This window comes from Oryctolagus cuniculus, chromosome 6 (assembly GCF_964237555.1).
Source record: "Oryctolagus cuniculus chromosome 6, mOryCun1.1, whole genome shotgun sequence".
NCBI lineage: Eukaryota > Metazoa > Chordata > Mammalia > Lagomorpha > Leporidae > Oryctolagus > Oryctolagus cuniculus.
In genome coordinates this window covers 67,700,094-67,718,331 of record NC_091437.1, presented here as the reverse complement: position 1 = coordinate 67,718,331, position 18,238 = coordinate 67,700,094, and the positions used below count along the sequence as shown (strand labels likewise).

The following is an 18,238-nucleotide window of genomic DNA, read 5'->3' as shown; positions in this document are numbered from 1 at the left end:
AGATTGAAGAGTGTGTGAGTCTGGAGTAGGCTAGAGAGGGCTAGGCACGGGAGATCAAGATCTGGGAACTGTACGTTCCGTGAATACCTGTGTGCCTGCTCTGGGCCGCAGCGTCAGGCAACAGCTGAGCCCTGCGTGTGGGGCAAGTTGCCTGGGGAGATGACCTCTGTGAAGGGGGTGAAGGACCTGCAGGCAGTATCCAAGAAGGAACAAGCCTGTGCAGGGGCAGCCTCCAGGAATGACCTTGGAGGCTAGAGCGGCTGCATGGGTGTTAAGGGAGGAGGACATTTAGAGAAGGGAGGAGCAGCCATCAGAGCCTTGGGTAATTGGGATGCAGACTGGAAAAGGATCCTTGGTTTTAAGAGCCAGGTGGTCACCTGGGTGAATATGGCAGGGACTGGTGTTTGGAAATGCTCAGAAAGGGAGGAAGAGGATAGCTGGACAATAAGAATGTTAGCAGGTGCTCAGTTCCTGCCTTTGAAGTGCCTCACAGCCACCTCCCCTCCCCAACCCTCTCCTCACCTCTCCACCTCACCCCTAAATGAGGAACCAACACTGCTCTACATGTTAAGTAATTTGCCTGTGAGCACACATTGGTTAAAATTCCAAACCAGGTCCAGCTGAGTACTGTGCTAAAGGGTAGAGTAGGATGGGGGTTAAAAGATGGGAGGCATGGGGCCAGCATTGGGCCTGACACTTCAGATACCCATGTCCCATATTGCAGCACCTGGATTTAATTCCCAGCTCTGGCTCTTGACTCAGCATCCTGCTAATGTAGATCCTGGGAGGCAGTGATAATGGCTCAAGTAATTGGGTTCTTGCATCCCATGTGGCAGACCTGAATTGAATTCTTGGCTTCTGGCTTTGGCCCAGCACTGGCTAATGTGGGCATTCAGAGAGTGAACCTGTGGATGGGAGCTCACATGTGCGCACTCTCCCTCTCTCTCTCTCTCTTTCTCTATCTCAAAAAGAAAAAAAAAGGGGGGGGGAGGTATTTTGATCATTTGGCCAGTGCTTCCGGGGCGGGCAGAGCTAGTGAAGAGAGAGTGAATGGCTGGCAGAAAGTGCTGGTGTCTGGATGAGCAAGGACCTTGCCAGGGCTGGCTCTGGACAGGGTGGACATTGCTCTCACATGCAGACGGGCCCTCAGTGCAGCTGTCCCCCATAAGGATGTTTGTGGTGCTCACGCTGGCAGAGCTGTCAAGACACATGTCTTTCTAATGACATTCATGGAATCAGTGAGTAACTGTGTGCTATTCTTCAAGTGGACTTGAGTCTGTCATTCCAAAATAAGCCTCCCCTCACCCTCCCTGGCTGCCGCCAATCTCTCCCTTCCTGCTTTTTTTTTTTTTTAATCTATTTGGCTTTTGTTTGTTTATTTTAAAGATTAATTAATTAATTTGAAAGAGATAGAGAGACATCTTCCATCTGCTGGTTTACTCCCCAAATGACCTCAACAGCCAGGTCTGGGCCAAGCTGAAGCCAGGAGCTCCATCTGGGTTTCCCATGTGGGTGGTGGGGGTCCAAGTACTTGGGCCATCATCTGCTGCTTTCCCAGGCACATTACCAGGAAGCTAGATTGGAAGTGGAGTAGCCAGGACTTGAACTGGCACTCTAACGTGGGATGCTGGCACTGTAACACTAGCCCCTTCTCTCTTGCCTTTTTTTTTTTTTTTTTTTTTTTTTGACAGGCAGAGTTAGAGAAAGGTCTTCCCTCCGGTGGTTCACTCCCAAATGGCTGCTACAGCCGGTGCACTGCGCTGATCCGAAGGCAGGAGCCAGGTGCTTCCTCCTGGTCTCCCATGCAGGTGCAGGACCCAGGCACTTGGGCCATCCTCCACTGCATTCCCAGGCCACAGCAGAGAGCTGGACTGAAAGAGGAGCAGCCGGGACTAGAACCCAGTGCCCCAACCGGGACTAGAACCGGGGTGCTGGTGCCACAGGCAGAGGATTAACCTATTGAGCCGCGGCATTGACCTCTCTCTTGCTTTTTTAGTAGCAGCTTTATTGAGATACAATTCATATGCCATACAATTCACCCACTTAAAATATAAAGTTGTGTGACCATTGGCATTGTGGCTTTAGAACATTTTCATCCTACCAGAAGGAAACCCTTTATTTCTCAGCCATCACCCACCACTTCTCCATTCTCTTCAGTCTGAGGTAACCACTAATTTAGCATGTCTCACTAACATCTTTTGACTTTTTTTATTTGCTGTTTATTTGTTGGAGAGGCAAAGAGAGCTCCCATCTCCTGGTTCACTCCCCAGATGTCTGCCTGTGACAAGCAAGCCTGAACCGAGGCCAAAGCTAGGAGCTGGGAGCTCAATCTAGGTCTCCCACATGAGTGGCCAGAACCCAACTTCTTGCCATCACCACGCCTCCCAGGGTCTGCATTAGCAGGAAGCTAAAGTTGGGGCTGGACCTGGTTTCAAACCCAGGTGTTCCAGAATGAAAGTTAATTGTTAAGGTGAACATCTGCCCCTGGGTTTTTAGCATTCAGTAATGATGTTGTGGTTATTTTTCAAAGAGCTTTTATGTTTTAGAGAAGTATTTAGGGGAAAATGTGATTCCTGAGTTAGCCAGGGAATGGGCAAGGTGCATGTGAGGCAGGATCAGGCAGGCATTACCTGGGCATGAGAATGTGAGCTCATTATATTGCTCTGTGTGTGTTTAAATCTTCCATGGTGAAGGGGTTGTTTGTGTTTGATGATACAGGGGAATTTGAATACCGATAGGCTATAGGATGATACAGAACTATTTTTAATTTTTTTATTGTGGTTAAGTGCACGTAACATAAAATTGACCATACTTAAGTGTGATTAAGCACATGAACACTGTTGTGCAACCTCCTTCTCTAGAACTCCTTTCATCTTGCAAAACTGAAACTCTGTGTCCATTACACACTAACTCTGCTCCCTCTTCCTGGGTGACTCTGGGGACCTCAGGGAAGTGGACTCTGTAGTCCTTGTCGTTTTTGGCTGACTAATTTCACTAGCCCAGTGTCCTCAGGGTTCATTCATGTTGTCGTTATGTGTTAGAATTTCCTTCCTTTAAAGGTTTAGTGGAGGGGCCAGTGCTGTGGCACAGCAGGTTAATGCCCTGTCCTGAAGCGCCGGCATCCCATATGGGCACTGGTTCTAGTCCCAGCTGTTCCTCTTCCGATCCAGCTCTTTGCTATGGCCTGGGATAGCAGTAGAGGATGGCCCAAGTTCTTGGGCCCCTGCACCCACGTGGGAGACCCGGAGGAAGCTCCTGGCTTCTGGCTTCGGATCGGCGCAGCTCCAGCCGTTGCTGCCATCTGGGGAGTGAACCAGCAGATTGAAGGCCTCTCTAACTCTTTCAAATAAATAAAATACATCTTTAAAAATAAATAAATAAAGGTTTAGTGGCAGTCCATTGTGTAGCCACGCCTTTTGTTTGTTTGTTTGTTTATTCATGTGATTGTGGACACTTGACCTGGCTTTACGTTTGTCTGCTGTGATGGGTGGATAAATGTCCCCTCAAGTCCTCCTGTCAGTCCGTTTGGGTTTCTACTCAGGTAGAGTTGCTGGGCCAGGTGGTGATCCCACGTTTGTTTTTTTTGTTTTGTTTTGTTTTTTTTTTGTTTGTTTTTAATCTTTTGAGGAACTACTGTACAGTTTTTCACAGCAGCTGCACCATTTTGTGTCCCTACCCAGTTTCTCTACATACTCACCAGCACTTGTCATTGCCTGGCTTTTGTGTTACAGTCATGGCCGTCCTAAGGGGTATGAGAAAGTGACAGTCAGGAATTAACTGTTGCTGTCTCGAGTGTGTTGTTACACTCACCCATGTTGGAGTGTTCGTAACTTACAGAGAAGTGGCTGTGGCTGAATGATGTGATGCCTAGGGCTTGTTTGTCACATGATCCAGTTGGCAGGGAGGGAGGGAAGAAGGAAAGAAACTTGGCCAAACACTGGTCCTGTTGAAGTTGGGTGATGGTTGCCTGGGGCTTTGTCATACTGTTCTTTTTTGTGTGTGATTTGGGATTTTCCCTTCAGCGGCTTTGGGGGGCCATCGTGACCCCCACCTACCTCTTTTTTTTTTAAAGATTTATTTATTTACCTGAAAGAGTTACACAGAGAGAGAAGGAGAGGGAGAGAGAGAGGCCTTCCATCTGCTGGTCCACTCCCAGTTGGCCGCAGTGGCCAGAGCCATGCTGATCTGAAGCCAGGAGCCTCCTCTGGGTCTCCCACATGGGTACAGGGGCCCAAAGACTTGGGCTGTCCTCCACTGCCCTTCCAGGCCACAGCAGAGAGCTGGATGGGAAGTGGAGCAGCTGGGATCCAAACCAGCGCCCACATGGGGCCTACAGGGGCAGCTCCACCTGCCACTCTGCAGCACAGGCCCCAGCCCACCCACCCAGCCTCTTTCTCCACACACCCCCACCGCCGCCCATACCCACCCTGTATCCTGACACTGCACCAGCATCAGACGAACCACCCTTCTTCCCTCCTCTGTGGCACCCTCTCCAGCTCCTGCTCAGGGCCCAGTTGTGTGTCTGCATTGGCCTCTTCTCACCCCAGAATGCAGTCCCCTCTTCCGATGACCTCTCTGCTCCTCTGGTGCCTAACTTCTTTGGGGCATCTTTCCTACCTCCCACATGGGGCTGCCCACCCTTCCTCCCATGCTGCTCTGGCTTGCCTCCCTGGCGTCCTGGAGGGGAGCAGGAACTATGTCTTAGAGATTTATTCTCCCCAGTACCTAGTGCCCTGCTTAGAACATAGGAAAAACCGAGTGAATTTTGAATGATGAAGTGTGCTTTTCAAAAATATATATATTTATCAGGCCAGTGCCATGGCTCACTTTGTTAATCCTCTGCCTGCGGCGCCAGCATCCCATATGGGTGCCGGGTTCTAGTCTCAGTTGTTCCTCTTCTGATCCAGCTCTCTGCTGTGGCCCAAGAGGGCAGTGGAGGATGGCCCAAGTACTTGGGTGCCTGCACCCGCATGGGAGACCAGGGGGAAGCACCTGTCTCCTGACTTTGGATCAGCACAGCACTGGCCGTAGCAGCCATTTGGAAGAGATCTTTCTGTCTCTCTCTCATTGCCTAACTCTATCTGTCAAAAAAAAAAAAAAGTGTATATATATATATATATATATATAAATAAAAGGCAGAGTTACAAAGAGAGAGGGAGAGGGAAAGAGATGAAGGGAGAGAGATCTTGAGAGATTTTATGTCCACTAGTTCGCTGCCCGAATGACCACAATGACCAGGGCTGGGCCAAGCTGAAGCCAGAAGCCAGGAGCTTCATCTGGGTCTCCCACGTAGGTGGCAGGGGCCCAAGCCTTTGGGCCATTCTCCACTATTTTCCCAGGCGCACTAGCAGGGAGCTGGATTGGGAGTGGAGCAGCTGGTACTCAAACCAGCGCCCATGTGGGATGCTGAAGCAGCAGGTGACAGCTTAACCTGTTACACCCCTAAAGTATACTTTTTACCTTATTTTATGCATGGTGTGTGTAGGGCAGTGTCTGGCACCATAGCAGGATCTCGGTACATAAGTATTGCCTGAAATCCTGAGAGCATCTCCCTGTGCAGTGTAAATGAGTGACACTAGGGGTACAGCACTAGGGATTTTTAAGCCAGTGGAACATTTGGTCATTTAACCCAGGCATTTTTATTTTGTAGATCAAGACAGCAGATCCTCAGTAGGTTATATCTTAACTAGGGTCACATAGCCAGTTAGTGACAGCCTGTTTTGTTTTCACGGCTCCCGGGCAACCTTTGGAGCCTCATTTAGTATTCTAAATTGGTTTTTCTACAGAAAGGATGATGTAGAGTGCCTGCCCAATACAAGAATCAGCCCTCTTAACAATTTTGCTTCTCAGGAAATTCTCACCTTATTTATAAACATGCAAAAAGAGATTATATTATGTACAAACTTACATAGCTGTGCTTTATTAGATGACTCTTTATTAAACAGAGGTGACATGAAATTTCTGATACTATGCTGTGATCATGAAATGCAGCCTGGGAAGAAACAGTGGAGGGCGCACCTCCTGTACTGTCGGCAGGTTCCTGTACACCTGCAATTAATTCAACTTGAACTTTTTAAGGAAGATGATGGTAAAAAAATGTTCAGACGCAAAACCTTGAAGTTCTCTGGGGGATTCATTTCCCGGAGTTTTTCATCTTCATAGGTCCCTGTCAAGGCCTCGACCACAGGCAGGATTTTTGGTGCTCATCCTGCTGGGCTGTTCCATTCTAACTCAGGGATTATGCCAAACCATTCAGACGGATAACGTAGGGAGTTTTAGTCACAGGTTATAGATGGTTCTGTGACTTTTCTTCCTTTAAGTGTTCTCTGAAGAGTCATTTTGGCCCTGGCATGTGGGTGTCATGGTAGCACAGCCCATGTCTCTGGCAAGGATAGCGTTGTGCTGTGTGCCTCCCTGTGGGAGGGGACACTTTAAGATGCTGACTTCACCTGCTGGGCTGCTGCTGGGCTGCTCCTCCACAGGCACGCTCCTCTTTCAGCAGCTGTCATGTGGTGTTAGCTTGAAGTTGCTGATGCTAAATTTTGGAATTCTGGTTTTCTGTGTACCACCCTATACTTTAAAATACTTATTTATTTATTTCAAAGGTAGAGTTACAGAGAGACAGAGGCAGAGAGAAATGTTCCATCTGCTGGTTCAGTCCCCAAATAGCTGGATGATCAGAGCTGGACCAATCCAAAGCCAGGAGCTTTTTCTGGGTCTCCCATGTGGGTGCAGGGGTCCACGCACTGGGACCATTTTCTCTTCTCCCAGGCCATTGCAGAGAGCTGGATGGGAAGTGGAGCAGCCAGGACTTGAACCAACGCCGATATGGGATGCCAGCAATTAGGCAGCGTCTTTACCCGCTACGCCACAGCACTAGCCCCTCCACCTTACAGTTTTGCAGACTCCCAGTGAACTGCACCAGTGGAGTGCAGAGTGGGCATGACAGGAGAGCTAGTGGGGCGTTCAACTGGGCCAGAGCCTTGGGATTCAGGGTGACCCAGCAAGCTCAGGCCTGAAGACGTGATAGCAACCAGGAGCCACTGAAGGGCTTTGGGAAGCAGAGTGGCTCTGCTAGACCTGTGCGTCAGCACCATCCCTCTCACCTGGGTGTGCAGGACAGGTGGACGGAGTTGCCCAGATCAGCCTTAGGGAGGTGGGCGTTTGGCACAGCAGTTGAAGTTGCCGCCTGTGACACCCGCATCCCACATCAAGAGTGCCTGGTTAGAGTCCTGGCAGCTCCACTTTCTGTCCAGCTTCTCTCTGGTGCACTCCCTGGGAGGCAGCAGATGATGGCTCAAGTACTTGGGCCCTTGGCTTCCACGTGGGGGACCCGGAATTAGTTCCAGGATCCTGGCTTCAGCGTGGCCCAGCCCTGGCTGTTGTGGGCATTTGGGGAGTGAACCAGTGGACAGAAGCTCCCTATTTCTGTCCCTCTGTTTCTGCTTTTCAAGTAAAAAAAAATAATTTTTTAAAAAATATTATCTTTAGCATGATAAAATAATTCAAGTGAGAGGGATTGATGCTGGTAAGTGGAGAAGTAGGTGCACCCAGTGACGCCCGAGGTGGGAGACTCAATAGGACATGGTGCTGGTCAGGTGCAGGCACAAAGGAGGCGGCTCAGGGGACTCTGTGACTTGGTGGCTCACAGTGACCTTCTGGGACAGGAACAGAGGAAAGGAAAACAGGACTGGGGAGCAACTGGCTTTGCCGTTGACAAGATTCCTTCTTCACTGTGCAGGCCCACAGCAAGGTGAGCTAGGTATGTGGGTGGAGAAACAAGAGTCAGCTCCAGAGGTAGCCATTGAGTTACAGGTGCCTGCTGAGTGCTGGCACTGTTCTTGCTCTCCAAGTCTCTGCTCATCATTTGGGTGGGGTTGCCAGGACCATTAGGGGGACTCAGCCAGGAAATAAGATAGCGGGTGACCGCAGCAAGGTGACAGGTGTGGCGAATTAAGAGATGAGTCATCCCTGGCGAAGTCAGAGGGAAGAAGTGTTCTGGGCAGAGAAAGGCAAGTCCTAAGGCCCTGGGGCAGGAGTGGGTACCTTGAGCAGCATGAGGCCCGGTGCCTAGAGTGGGCTGGACAACCCGGCATCTGATCCCTGGGCAGGTGGGTTTGCTCTGAGTGTGATGTTGAGTCCTAGGAACACGGGCGCTTGGGAAGCAGTGAGATCACTCAGGAGACTGCTTGCAGGGAAAAGGGGAGAGGACTCTAGTATTTGATCGCAGGGCAGGAGGGCAGACTGAGAAGAAGTGTTCAGAAGAGTACAAGGCAGGGCAAGAGAATGGGATTTTTAAAAAGTGTGAAAAGACGCCTTGAAAGGTGGAGGGAGTCACTAAGTGACAGGTGCTGGAGGGAGAAGGAAAGGCAGAACTGAGTGGGCTGCGCTTCATGGCACGTAGGTCCCTGCTGAGTCTGCCCACAGCCTGTCCATTCCCAGGTCTGGGAGTCTCAGTGCGCTGACCAGGTGCTGCTCTGGGAGTGGGGATGGCTGAGGTTGGCAGATAGGAGGGTGATGAAAGGAGAAAGGGGAAAGTGAGTGCCTAGTGAACACCGACAGAACTGCCCCTGTGTCCCACGGCCACTTCTGCTGACCCACAGTGGTAGGGGACAAGTGCTGTTTTTCCCATGAGTTTGACCACAGAGCATGCTGGGATTGCAGCAGTGGGTAATGGAAGAGACATAAGGGAGCCTAGGCTGGGGCTGCCCTCCCTGGAAGCTGCGTGGTAGGGTAGACAGAATGCTGTGATTGGATGTCCACATGGTGTGGCCAGCGTCTGTGTTGTGAGCAGCATGAGAGCCTAGAACCCCTCTCCCAGAGCAGAAGACGTTGCTGGCCCCTGGAGACCAAGGCCTCGCAGTGAGGAGGGCACAGGCTGGCACAGGTGGGGTGCCTTGGCAGAAAGCCAGCTCCATGAGCCTGCGCTGCTCTGCAATGGATCAGAAACACCCAACACATTGCCTCCCGGAATGGGATCCTCCTGGGACCTGCACACTGTTGGGGTCTCGGGGGGTTAAAGCAGGAAGCTCTGAGCAAGCACCAGCGGCAGGCTGGGAGGGCGTGTGTGGTGACGTCTGGTCTGGCAGGCCTCCCTTATCACTTCATGGCCCCTGCAGTGTGCGTGCTTACCTAACTAACCTGTTCAGGCGGTTTTCCTGTCTCTGCTGTAAATTCCTGAGGATTAGGCTCCAGGCTTACTCACCTTCCCTTCCCCTGCAGTGCCCTGTGCATGTCAGACACTCCCACAAATGCTCACAGCCTAAAAATCTGCCAGGGCCACTACATCCTACACTCCCCATCGCTGCCTGTATCATCCCAGTTAAATTTTGTGAGTAGTTTTGAAAACAACCTAGTGTTTCTTTTGGCTAAAAGCAACCTGTATTACCAAATTGAATGGTTGCTTTGGAACTTGTTTACAGCTGTTTGTGTGTGGATATTGAGAAAGGGAGTGGTGGCTGTTACAATTGTTAGGGCAAAGGAAGATTTCTGTTTCCAATCTAGTCAGCCAGCTGACTCATCAAGCGCCTGGGACCCCTTGCTTTCCATCCTGGGTTTATGGAAAGCCAAGACCTGATGCTGTGCAACAAAGTAAACAGCAAAATGATCCAATAAATATTATCTCCTTGTTTTTATTTCTTGTGACTAGTTAGATAGCTATGAAAGTTATCCCCAAAGAAACTTCAAACAGTAGACTGTGAAGGGTCCATCTTAGAAGTGTGAGTCCTATCCCTCCTCCAGCCCCTAGGTGGCAGTGGGGAGCAGAAGAACCCTCCTGAAAGGACAGCAAAGGCAAAAGAGCTTTGTGTTTGAAGTGAGTCCTGGGACTCTGCAGCTTAGCTCTGCCCTACACTCCCAATTTCTGGGCATTGCTGGGTTTTTTTCAGACAAGCTCAATTACCCATATATGGCTTTAGAAAAGTATGGGTCAGCTGGAATTTATAGAGCACTGTGTGGTCAGCCTTGACAGTTAAGAAATGAGAAAATCTTGACATGGTGTGTGAGGAAAGAATGGGAGCAATCGAATTGGGACTTTGAGGTTAGAAGATGGTCCTCCTTAGAGTCAGCAGGCAGTCTGATATAAGAGCTGTGCTTCCGGCAAGACACAGAGGTGGGAGGCTGCCTACAGGTGTCACAGGTCAGGGTGGCCCAGCTCAGCATGCTTGGAAATCTACAGATAGCACACCCACATGTAGGATTCTTGGGAGGCAGGATGGTACTGGGGGTGGGGGATCAAAGACAAAAATGTAAGAAGAGGAAGCGTAGGAAAGGATCAGGTGTCTGCGGCTGAACCAAGTGGAGGAGGTGAGTTCTGATGGTGGGAAAAGAGGCTGGAGCCAGGGTCGAAGGGTACCACCCTCTCCCACCTCCCCTCATCGTGTCCTCACTGTCACAGAACTCCTGCCCTGGTGTCCCTGGTACTCACTGCTCTGCTGCCTTGTAGCCGCATCTGTGCATGTCCAGTGTCTGAGAAGCCTGGAAGCCCTTTGAAGGGAGGGACCACCTTACTGTTCTTTCTGTTCCCCATGGCACTGTCCCTAGCACCAGGTAGACTTGGCGAAGTTAGTTGAACAAGCCTAGTGGAGGAGAAAATGGGGCCGCAGAGAAGAGCAGTGCCAGTGCACGCTTGGGTGTGTCTGACTGAATGGTCTTGGTGAACAGAGCGAGGCCTGTGAGGGGGAGATTGTGGGCAGGCATCGGAAGACACTTAGGAGTTGGTGAGGAGGAGAGGGAACAGAAGTTGAAAGGCTGGAGCCTCAGCGCGCCGGCCACAGCGGCCATTAGGGGGTGAACCAACGGAAAAGGAAGACCTGTCTCTCTCTCTCTCCCACTGTCCACTCTGCCTGTCAAAAAAAAAAAAAAGAAAGAAAGAAAGGCTGGAGCCTGTATGACCTGAGAGAAAGCATCCTAGCCTGGAGAGAAGAGGGGACCCATGGGCTCAGGTGGAGCCCTCGGCCTTGGGGTCAGCACCACCAAGACCTAAGAAAAGACCGACACTGGCATAGCAGGTAAAGCTGCCACATGTAATGCCAGCATCCCATATGAGCGCCGTTTGTGTCCTGACTGCTCTACTTCCGATCCAGCTCCCTGCTAACGCCCTGAGAAAAGCAGCAGAAGATGGCCCAAGTGCTTGGGCTCCTGCTACCCACTTGGGAGATCTGGAGAAAGCTCCTGGCTCCTGGCTTCAGCCTGGCCCAGCCCTGGCTGTTATGGCCATCTGGGGAGTGAACCAGTGAGTAGATAATCTCTCACTCTGTCCCTGTCTTTCTCTCTGTAACTCTTTCAAATCAATAAATAAACCTTAAAAAAAAAAAAAAAGGAGGGAGGGAAGGAAGGAAGGAAAGAAGGCAGGCAGGCAGGCATAGAATGACAAAGAAAGACAAGACTGTGTTAGCCAGGCATCATCAGCAGAGGGCACTTGAAGTCAGCCGCTCCGGCCTGGATGCGAGGACTCTACTGGTTTCTCCAGTGGGAAGTCTAGGGAAATGGCCGGTTTCAGGTATGCAGACATCGTACCTCCCGCAGACTTCACAACGATGGTCCTCTGGCTCCCTGTCACTGGCTGTCCTCTGAGCATGCTCTCATGCTGGGGACTGCCGTAGGGCCTCAGTCCATTTCCCTTGCCGTGACAGAACACCCAGGACTGGTCATTCGTAAAGAAAAGAGGTTTATTTAGCTTGTCGTTTAGGACACGTCTGCTCCGCTTTAGGTGAAGGTACTGCTTCTTGCATTGTGGAAGTGTGGAAGGGCATGTTCCAAGGAGGTAAAACCCAAGGAGTGGGACTGGTGCTGTAGTGTAGTAGGTATAGCCTCCGCCTGCTGTGCCAGCATCACATATGGACACTGGTTCAAGTCCCAGCTGCTCTACTTCCAATCCAGCTCTCTGCTGTGGCCTGGGAAAGCAGTGAAGGATGGCCCAAGTCCTTGGGCTCCTGCACCCACGTGGGAGACCTGGAAGAAGCTCCTGGCTCCTTGCTTTGGATCGGCTCAGCTCCAGCCACTGCAGCCATTTAGGGGTGAACCAGCTGATGGCAGATCTCTCTCTCTCTTTCTGCCTCTGCCTTTCAAAGAAATGAATAAATCTTTATTATTTTTTTTGAAAGAGTTACAGAGAGAGGTAGAGACAGAGAGAGAGGTCTTCCATATGTTGGTTCACTCCCCAGATGGCCACAACGGTCAGAGCTGTGCCAATACAAAGCCAGGAACTTCTTCCAGGTCTTCCACATCGGTGCAGGAGCCCAAGGACTTGGGCAATCTTCTGTTTTCCCAGGCCACAGCAGAGAGCTGGACCAGAAGAGGGGCAGCCGGGACTAGAACCGGCACCCATATGCAATGCTGGTGCTTCAGGTCAGGGCTTTAACCTGCTGCGCCACAGCGCTGGTCCCATAAATAAATCTTAAAAAAAAAAAAATGGGTAACCTTCTTTCTCCACAGCCTGCTGTCGTGGCAACTAATTCAGTCCTAGGAGAGCATCAGTTCACTCCCAGGAGACAGCATCCGTCCACCTGCAAGGGCTCTGCCCTGCACCCAAACTCCCTCCTACACTGCTGCTTTAGGGAATGAAGCCTTCTGTGGGTCTGACACCAGCCTGTTTCCTGGAAAGAGCCCACTGCCAAAGTGTAGGGACAGCCGTGTAACTTTCCACAGGAGAGCGGGATGTGGCTTCTAAACAGCCAGGTACAGACCTGGTGAGGGAGCCTGCGCTGTGAGGGAAGGTGGGGGTGGGGGTGGAGACTGGGCACAGGTGAGCGCTGCAGGACTGTGGGCCGGCGGCCTGAGTCACCCCTTTGTGATGTTTTCCAGCATCTTCACGACACGGTGAAGAGGAACCTCGACAGCGCCGCCTCCCCGCAGAACGGAGACCAGCAGAATGGCTTCGGGGACCTCTTTCCCGGGCACAAGAAGACCCGCCGGGAGGCCCCCCTGGGCGTCGCCGTCTCTGCCAACGGACTGCCCCCAGCCTCCCCTCTGGGCCAGCCTGACAAGCCCTCCGGGGGCGATGCCCTGTCAACCAGTGGGAAGCACTCCCTGGGGCTGGATGCCATCAACAAGAAGTGTCTGGCGGACACAAGCCTCCACTTGAATGGAGGCGGTAACCCCAGTGAGCCATTTCCCCTGAGCCTGGGCAAAGAACTGAAGCAGGAGCCTGTGGACGACCTGCCCTGCATGATCACGGGGGCTGGGGGCTCCATATCGCAGAGCAACCTCATGCCCGACCTCAACCTGAACGAGCAGGAGTGGAAGGAGCTCATCGAGGAGCTGAACAGGTCTGTGCCTGACGAGGACATGAAGGACCTGTTCAATGAGGACTTTGAGGAGAAGAAGGACCCGGAGGCTTCAGGTTCCGCCCCTCAAACTGCCCTGGCCCAGGACATCAGTATTAAGACAGAATTCTCCCCGGCAGCCTTCGAGCAGGAGCAGTTAGGTTCTCCGCAAGTGAGGGCCGGGTCTGCTGGACAGACCTTCCTGGGGCCTTCGTCTGCCCCCGTGAGCACAGATCCCTCCAGCCTCGGGGGCTCGCAGCCCCTGTTCCACACTTCTGCTCAGCCCGGGGCAGACACTCCCAGTCCAAACCTGCTGCCGGCATCAGCCCAGGCCCAGAATGCACAGAGAGCCCTGGCGAGCGTGGTGTTACCTGGTCAGGGGCCGGGAGCTGGCTCCGAGCTATCGTCCGCCCACCAGCTCCAGCAGATCGCTGCCAAGCAGAAGCGGGAGCAGATGCTCCCCACCCCACAGCAAGCTGCTCCGGCCCCAGCCCCAGGCCAGATGTCCACATGGCAGCAGACAGGGCCCTCCCACAGTCCCTTAGATGTTGCTTATCCCATGGAGAAGCCCGCCAGCCCTCCCAGCTACAAGCAAGACTTCACTAACCCCAAACTGCTCATGATGCCCAGTGTGAACAAGAGCTCCCCTCGGCCCGGAGGCCCCTACCTCCAGCCCGGCCACGGAAACCTGCTGAGTCACCAGCCGCCAAACAACTTGAATCAGAACTCAGTGAATAACCAGGGGTCAGTGCTAGACTACGGCAACACGAAGCCCCTTTCTCACTACAAGGCGGACTGTGGGCAGGGCGGCCCCGGGTGTGGCCAGAGCAAGCCAGCACTCATGGCTTACCTGCCCCAGCAGCTGCCTCATCTGAATAACGAGCAGAACCCTTTGTTTATGATGAAACCAAAGCCAGGAAATATGCCCTTCCGATCGCTGGTTCCACCCAGCCAGGTGAGTGTGTGGCTTCTCTCCCTGCATCTCGCCCTGGAAGTCAGTTGAGGCTGAGGGAACTGAGGAAACAAAGAGAGGAAGGGGCTGGTGCCCTTTGACTCCCTTGGGAATGAAAATTTAGAAAATTAACTAGGGTTGATTTCTTCCTAACCCAAGAAAATTCCCCAGCATACCCTGATGTTGATGACACAGGGTTTTGCGGCCCCGCCTGCATGCATCTCCTGTGCCTCAGCATGTACATTCAGGCCTCTGTGGCTGTGCTTTCCAGGAAAGATCACATTTAATGTGCTTCCTAGAGGCCTTGCTCTTGGCCATCCTTCACTTTGGGTAAGCCTGGATCATTGTGCGCGTGTGCTGCTTCCCAACACAGTGGGGCTCTCTGCTTGTTTTCTCAAGACTCGAGCCCAGCTAAATAAATGCTGTGCAGGGTAGAAAACGGCGCTTGGAGTGTCATACGGCTGCAGTGCGCGTCTTTGTGGACTTAAAATATACGCTCACATTTGAAAAGTTAAAACTTTAGTGGGCCACTGTTGCGGCACAGTGGATTAAGCCGCTATTTGCAACCTGGGCTTCCCATTTCAAAGCACCAGTTCATGCACTGGTGGCTCCATTTCCAATCCAGCTTCCTACTGATACACTTGGAAAGGCAGCAGCAGATGATCCAAGCACTTGGATCCCTGCCACCCACATGGGTGACCCAACTGGAGTTCTTGGCTCCTGGCTTTAGACTGGCCCAGGCCTGGCTGTTGTAGGCATTTGAGGAGTAAACCATCAGAAGAAAGATTCTCTCTGTGTCTCTCCTTTCTATTGCTCTGCATTTCTAATAAATAAAAAATCTTTTCTAAAAATCAAAAATGTTGAAACTCCAACACTGGTACATAGTCGTCCCCCACCACCACCACCACCACTTAGAGGATGTGTTCCAGGGTTCCTGATGGGTGCCTACAGCCACAGACACCAAACCCTGCACATGCTGTGCTTTGCCTACTCACCCTTCAGCATGGCCACATAGAGCAGAGGGGATTTCTGCTTCCACGGTTTTAGACTTCCGTGCCTTTGGAAACCTTGTTAAATAAGGTAAGGGTTATTTGAACATAATCACTGTGAAATCACAATAGTTGATCTTTTAACCAATGTGGCTACTGAGTGAATAACAGACAGGTGGCAGATACAGCACAGATGCACTGAGTAAAGGGATGTCCCTGGGGGAACAGAGTGCAACAGCAGCAGCTGGTGCAAGATTTCATCATGCTGATGAATTGTTTGCTTCTGCAATTCTCTGTTTAGTATGTTGGGACCAAAGTTTACCACAGAGGGGCTACAGTGGTACTTTGAGGAAATTGACACGCTCATATACCAGTGAGGGTAGGGAAAATGGGCATACTCTGGGGAAGTGACTGGCATCGTGTAATGTTCACAAGCCATAAAAATGCTTGTAAACCACGACACATGCCCTGCAAGCTTAGAGAAGTTATCCACAATACCCAAGAAAGTTGTATACCAGGTACTCTGTGATCACTTGTGATAGTCAAAGACTGGAAGCAGCATATGCATCCCAGTAACAGATTCCATGTGCTCCTGCTTATCTCGCCCATCAGAATGCTACATGGCTGGGGCTGACAGCATGGAGCAGTGGGCGAGCTGCTGCTGGCAACACCAGCATCTCATGTCAGGGTATCCCATGTCAGAGCACTGCCTCAAGTCCCAGCTGCTCCACTTCAGATCCAGCTTCCTGCTCATGTACCTCAGAAGGCAGTGGAAGATGACCCAAAAATCTTGGGTCCCTGCCACCCATGCAGGAGACCCAGATGGACTTCCTAGACCCTGGCTTCAATCTTTCTCCAGCCCCAGCTGTGTGGCCATTTGGGAAGTGAACCAGCAGATGGAAGATCTCTACACCTCTCGCTCGCTCGCTCGCTCAGTGTTTGTATGTGTATGTGTATCTTTCCCTCTGTCTCTGTCCCTCTGCCTTTCAAATAAATAAAACATATTTAAAAAACAAAAACCTGCTACATACCATCAGATACCACCTTAGGAAAGGCAGAGCAGCCCAGTGACTGCCAATACAGTCCGAGTCTCTCTTCACCTCGCCGAGGACTCAGGAACCCTCAGCCTCTGGTGAGTGGGTCACATGAGGAATTAAATCATCAGACTCTGCCTGAGGTTAGACTCAGAAGATTCAACATACAGATAAAGATCTAGAAAGGACTCATATTATTGAACTCGTTTAAACAATAATTGCCTTTTTTCCATGTTGTTTTCCCTTTTTCTTCTAAATGTAAGCAGTGAGGGGTGGGCATTTGGCCCAGAGGTTAAGATACCGTCTAGGACGCCTACAGCCCATATTGGAGTACCTGGGTTCAAGTTCTGGCTCCTTTCCTCACTGCAGCTGCTGCTAATAAGCCCCCTGGAAGGCAGCAGGAATGACTCAGGTACTTGGGTTCCAGGCTCCTGGCTTCAGCCTGGCCCAGTCCTGGCTGCTGAAAGCATTTGGGGAGTGAACAGTGGATGGGAGATACCTCTCTGTCCCTGTCTCCCTGCCTTCCAAGTGAAAGTGAAAATAAATAAATAAATAAAAAGTCAACGTAAGTAACAGTAATACTTGGATGATGTTCTGGTTGCTTTTGACACGGCTCATTTTTGGTCAATATGTTAACAGAGAATCTGTCTAAAAACGTTTTTGTTGATACTCAGTTTTTTTTTTTTTTTTTTTTTTTTTTTTTTTTTTGACAGAGTGGACAGTGAGAGAGACAGAGAGAAAGGTCTTCCTTTGCTGTTGGTTCACCCTCCAATGGCCGCCGCGGCCGGCGCACCGCGCTGATCCGATGGCAGGAGCCAGGAGCCAGGTGCTTTTCCTGGTCTCCCATGGGGTGCAGGGCCCAAGCACCTGGGCCATCCTCCACTGCACTCCCTGGCCACAGCAGAGGGCTGGCCTGGAAGAGGGGCAACCGGGACAGAATCTGGCGCCCCGACCGGGACTAGAACCCGGTGTGCTGGTGCCGCTAGGCGGAGGATTAGCCTAGTGAGCCGCGGCGCCGGCCCCGATACTCAGTATTTTTTGAGCATTGATATCTGACAGAAGCTAAGCAGTCTCTTCAAGACACATGCATGTGTGTGCGTGGATGGCCATCAGGCAGTTTAGGGCTAGCCCCAAACACAAGGTTCACGCCCACAGGAAGAAGTGTCTCCACTGACCAGAGGCTCCTTCAGAGTGTTCTTCCTCTCTGGGTCTCTTCTGAACTCCCACATTCTGATAAGCAAGTGTTTGAAAGCCTCAAGTGCCTACTGGAACCATCGTGTGCAAACGTGAGCGCTTGAATATGCCCAATGTGAAAGCATACCTTTCCCGCTGGGGTGTTGTGGGGAGCAAAGCTAACACAGGCCAGGTGGTTCATTGCCAAGTTGCCTGTGTGTGCTCGCGGCAGTGCTTTTGGCCTCTGTCCCGGCCCCGTGGATGGCTGTTCCTGAAGGTTATCGGGGAGCAGAGGCTCCACTTCAGGAGGGGAGCGTTCTCACTGCTCGGGGCTCACCTCATCTGATCAGAGTTTAAAGACTTCCCCCCCATCCCACCTGACTGGGCCCGCCTGATTTGTTTTGACAGGAGCAGAACCCTTCCAGCGTGCCCGTGCCAGCCCAGGCCCCCGGCGTCGGGACCCAGCAGCCTGCCGTGTCTGTGGCCAGCAGCCACAGCAGCTCCCAGTATCTCAGCAGCCAGCAGCAGGCCGCTGTGATGAAGCAGCACCAGCTGCTTCTGGACCAGCAGAAGCAGAGGGAGCAGCAGCAGAAGCATCTGCAGCAGCAGCAGCAGTTCCTGCAGAGGCAGCAGCAGCTCCTGGCAGAACAAGTAAGGGACGAGGAGGGAGAGCCCGCCCCGCGAGTCCCACCTGGGCCCGCGCACATGCACTGCTCTGCATGCCCGGCCTTAGGGTGCTTCACCCCTTAGGAGCCCCTTCCGGGAGCCTGGCATTTCTCCAGCAGGGGAGGCCCGTGTCAGAGCTGCTTTGTGTCACCTAGTGAG

General features: G+C 51.8%; 1 protein-coding gene across 3 annotated transcripts in view; it reads left to right on the top strand.

The window, feature by feature from the left end:
• The window catches only part of MAML1 (mastermind like transcriptional coactivator 1), a 51,333-nt gene that overhangs the window by 27,481 nt on the left and 5,614 nt on the right, over positions 1–18,238 (top strand). The window contains exons 1-3 of one of the 3 annotated variants that reach the window (XM_051833794.2): positions 12,570–12,678; positions 12,805–14,220; positions 17,822–18,064. In XM_051833794.2, coding sequence (XP_051689754.1) covers positions 12,658–12,678; positions 12,805–14,220; positions 17,822–18,064 — 1,680 coding nt within the window. In that variant the 5' untranslated portion in view covers positions 12,570–12,657. Of the gene's footprint in view, positions 1–12,569; positions 12,679–12,804; positions 14,221–17,821; positions 18,065–18,238 lie in introns of those variants that run through there. The other 2 variants (XM_051833792.2, XM_051833793.2) reach the window with 2 other exon arrangements.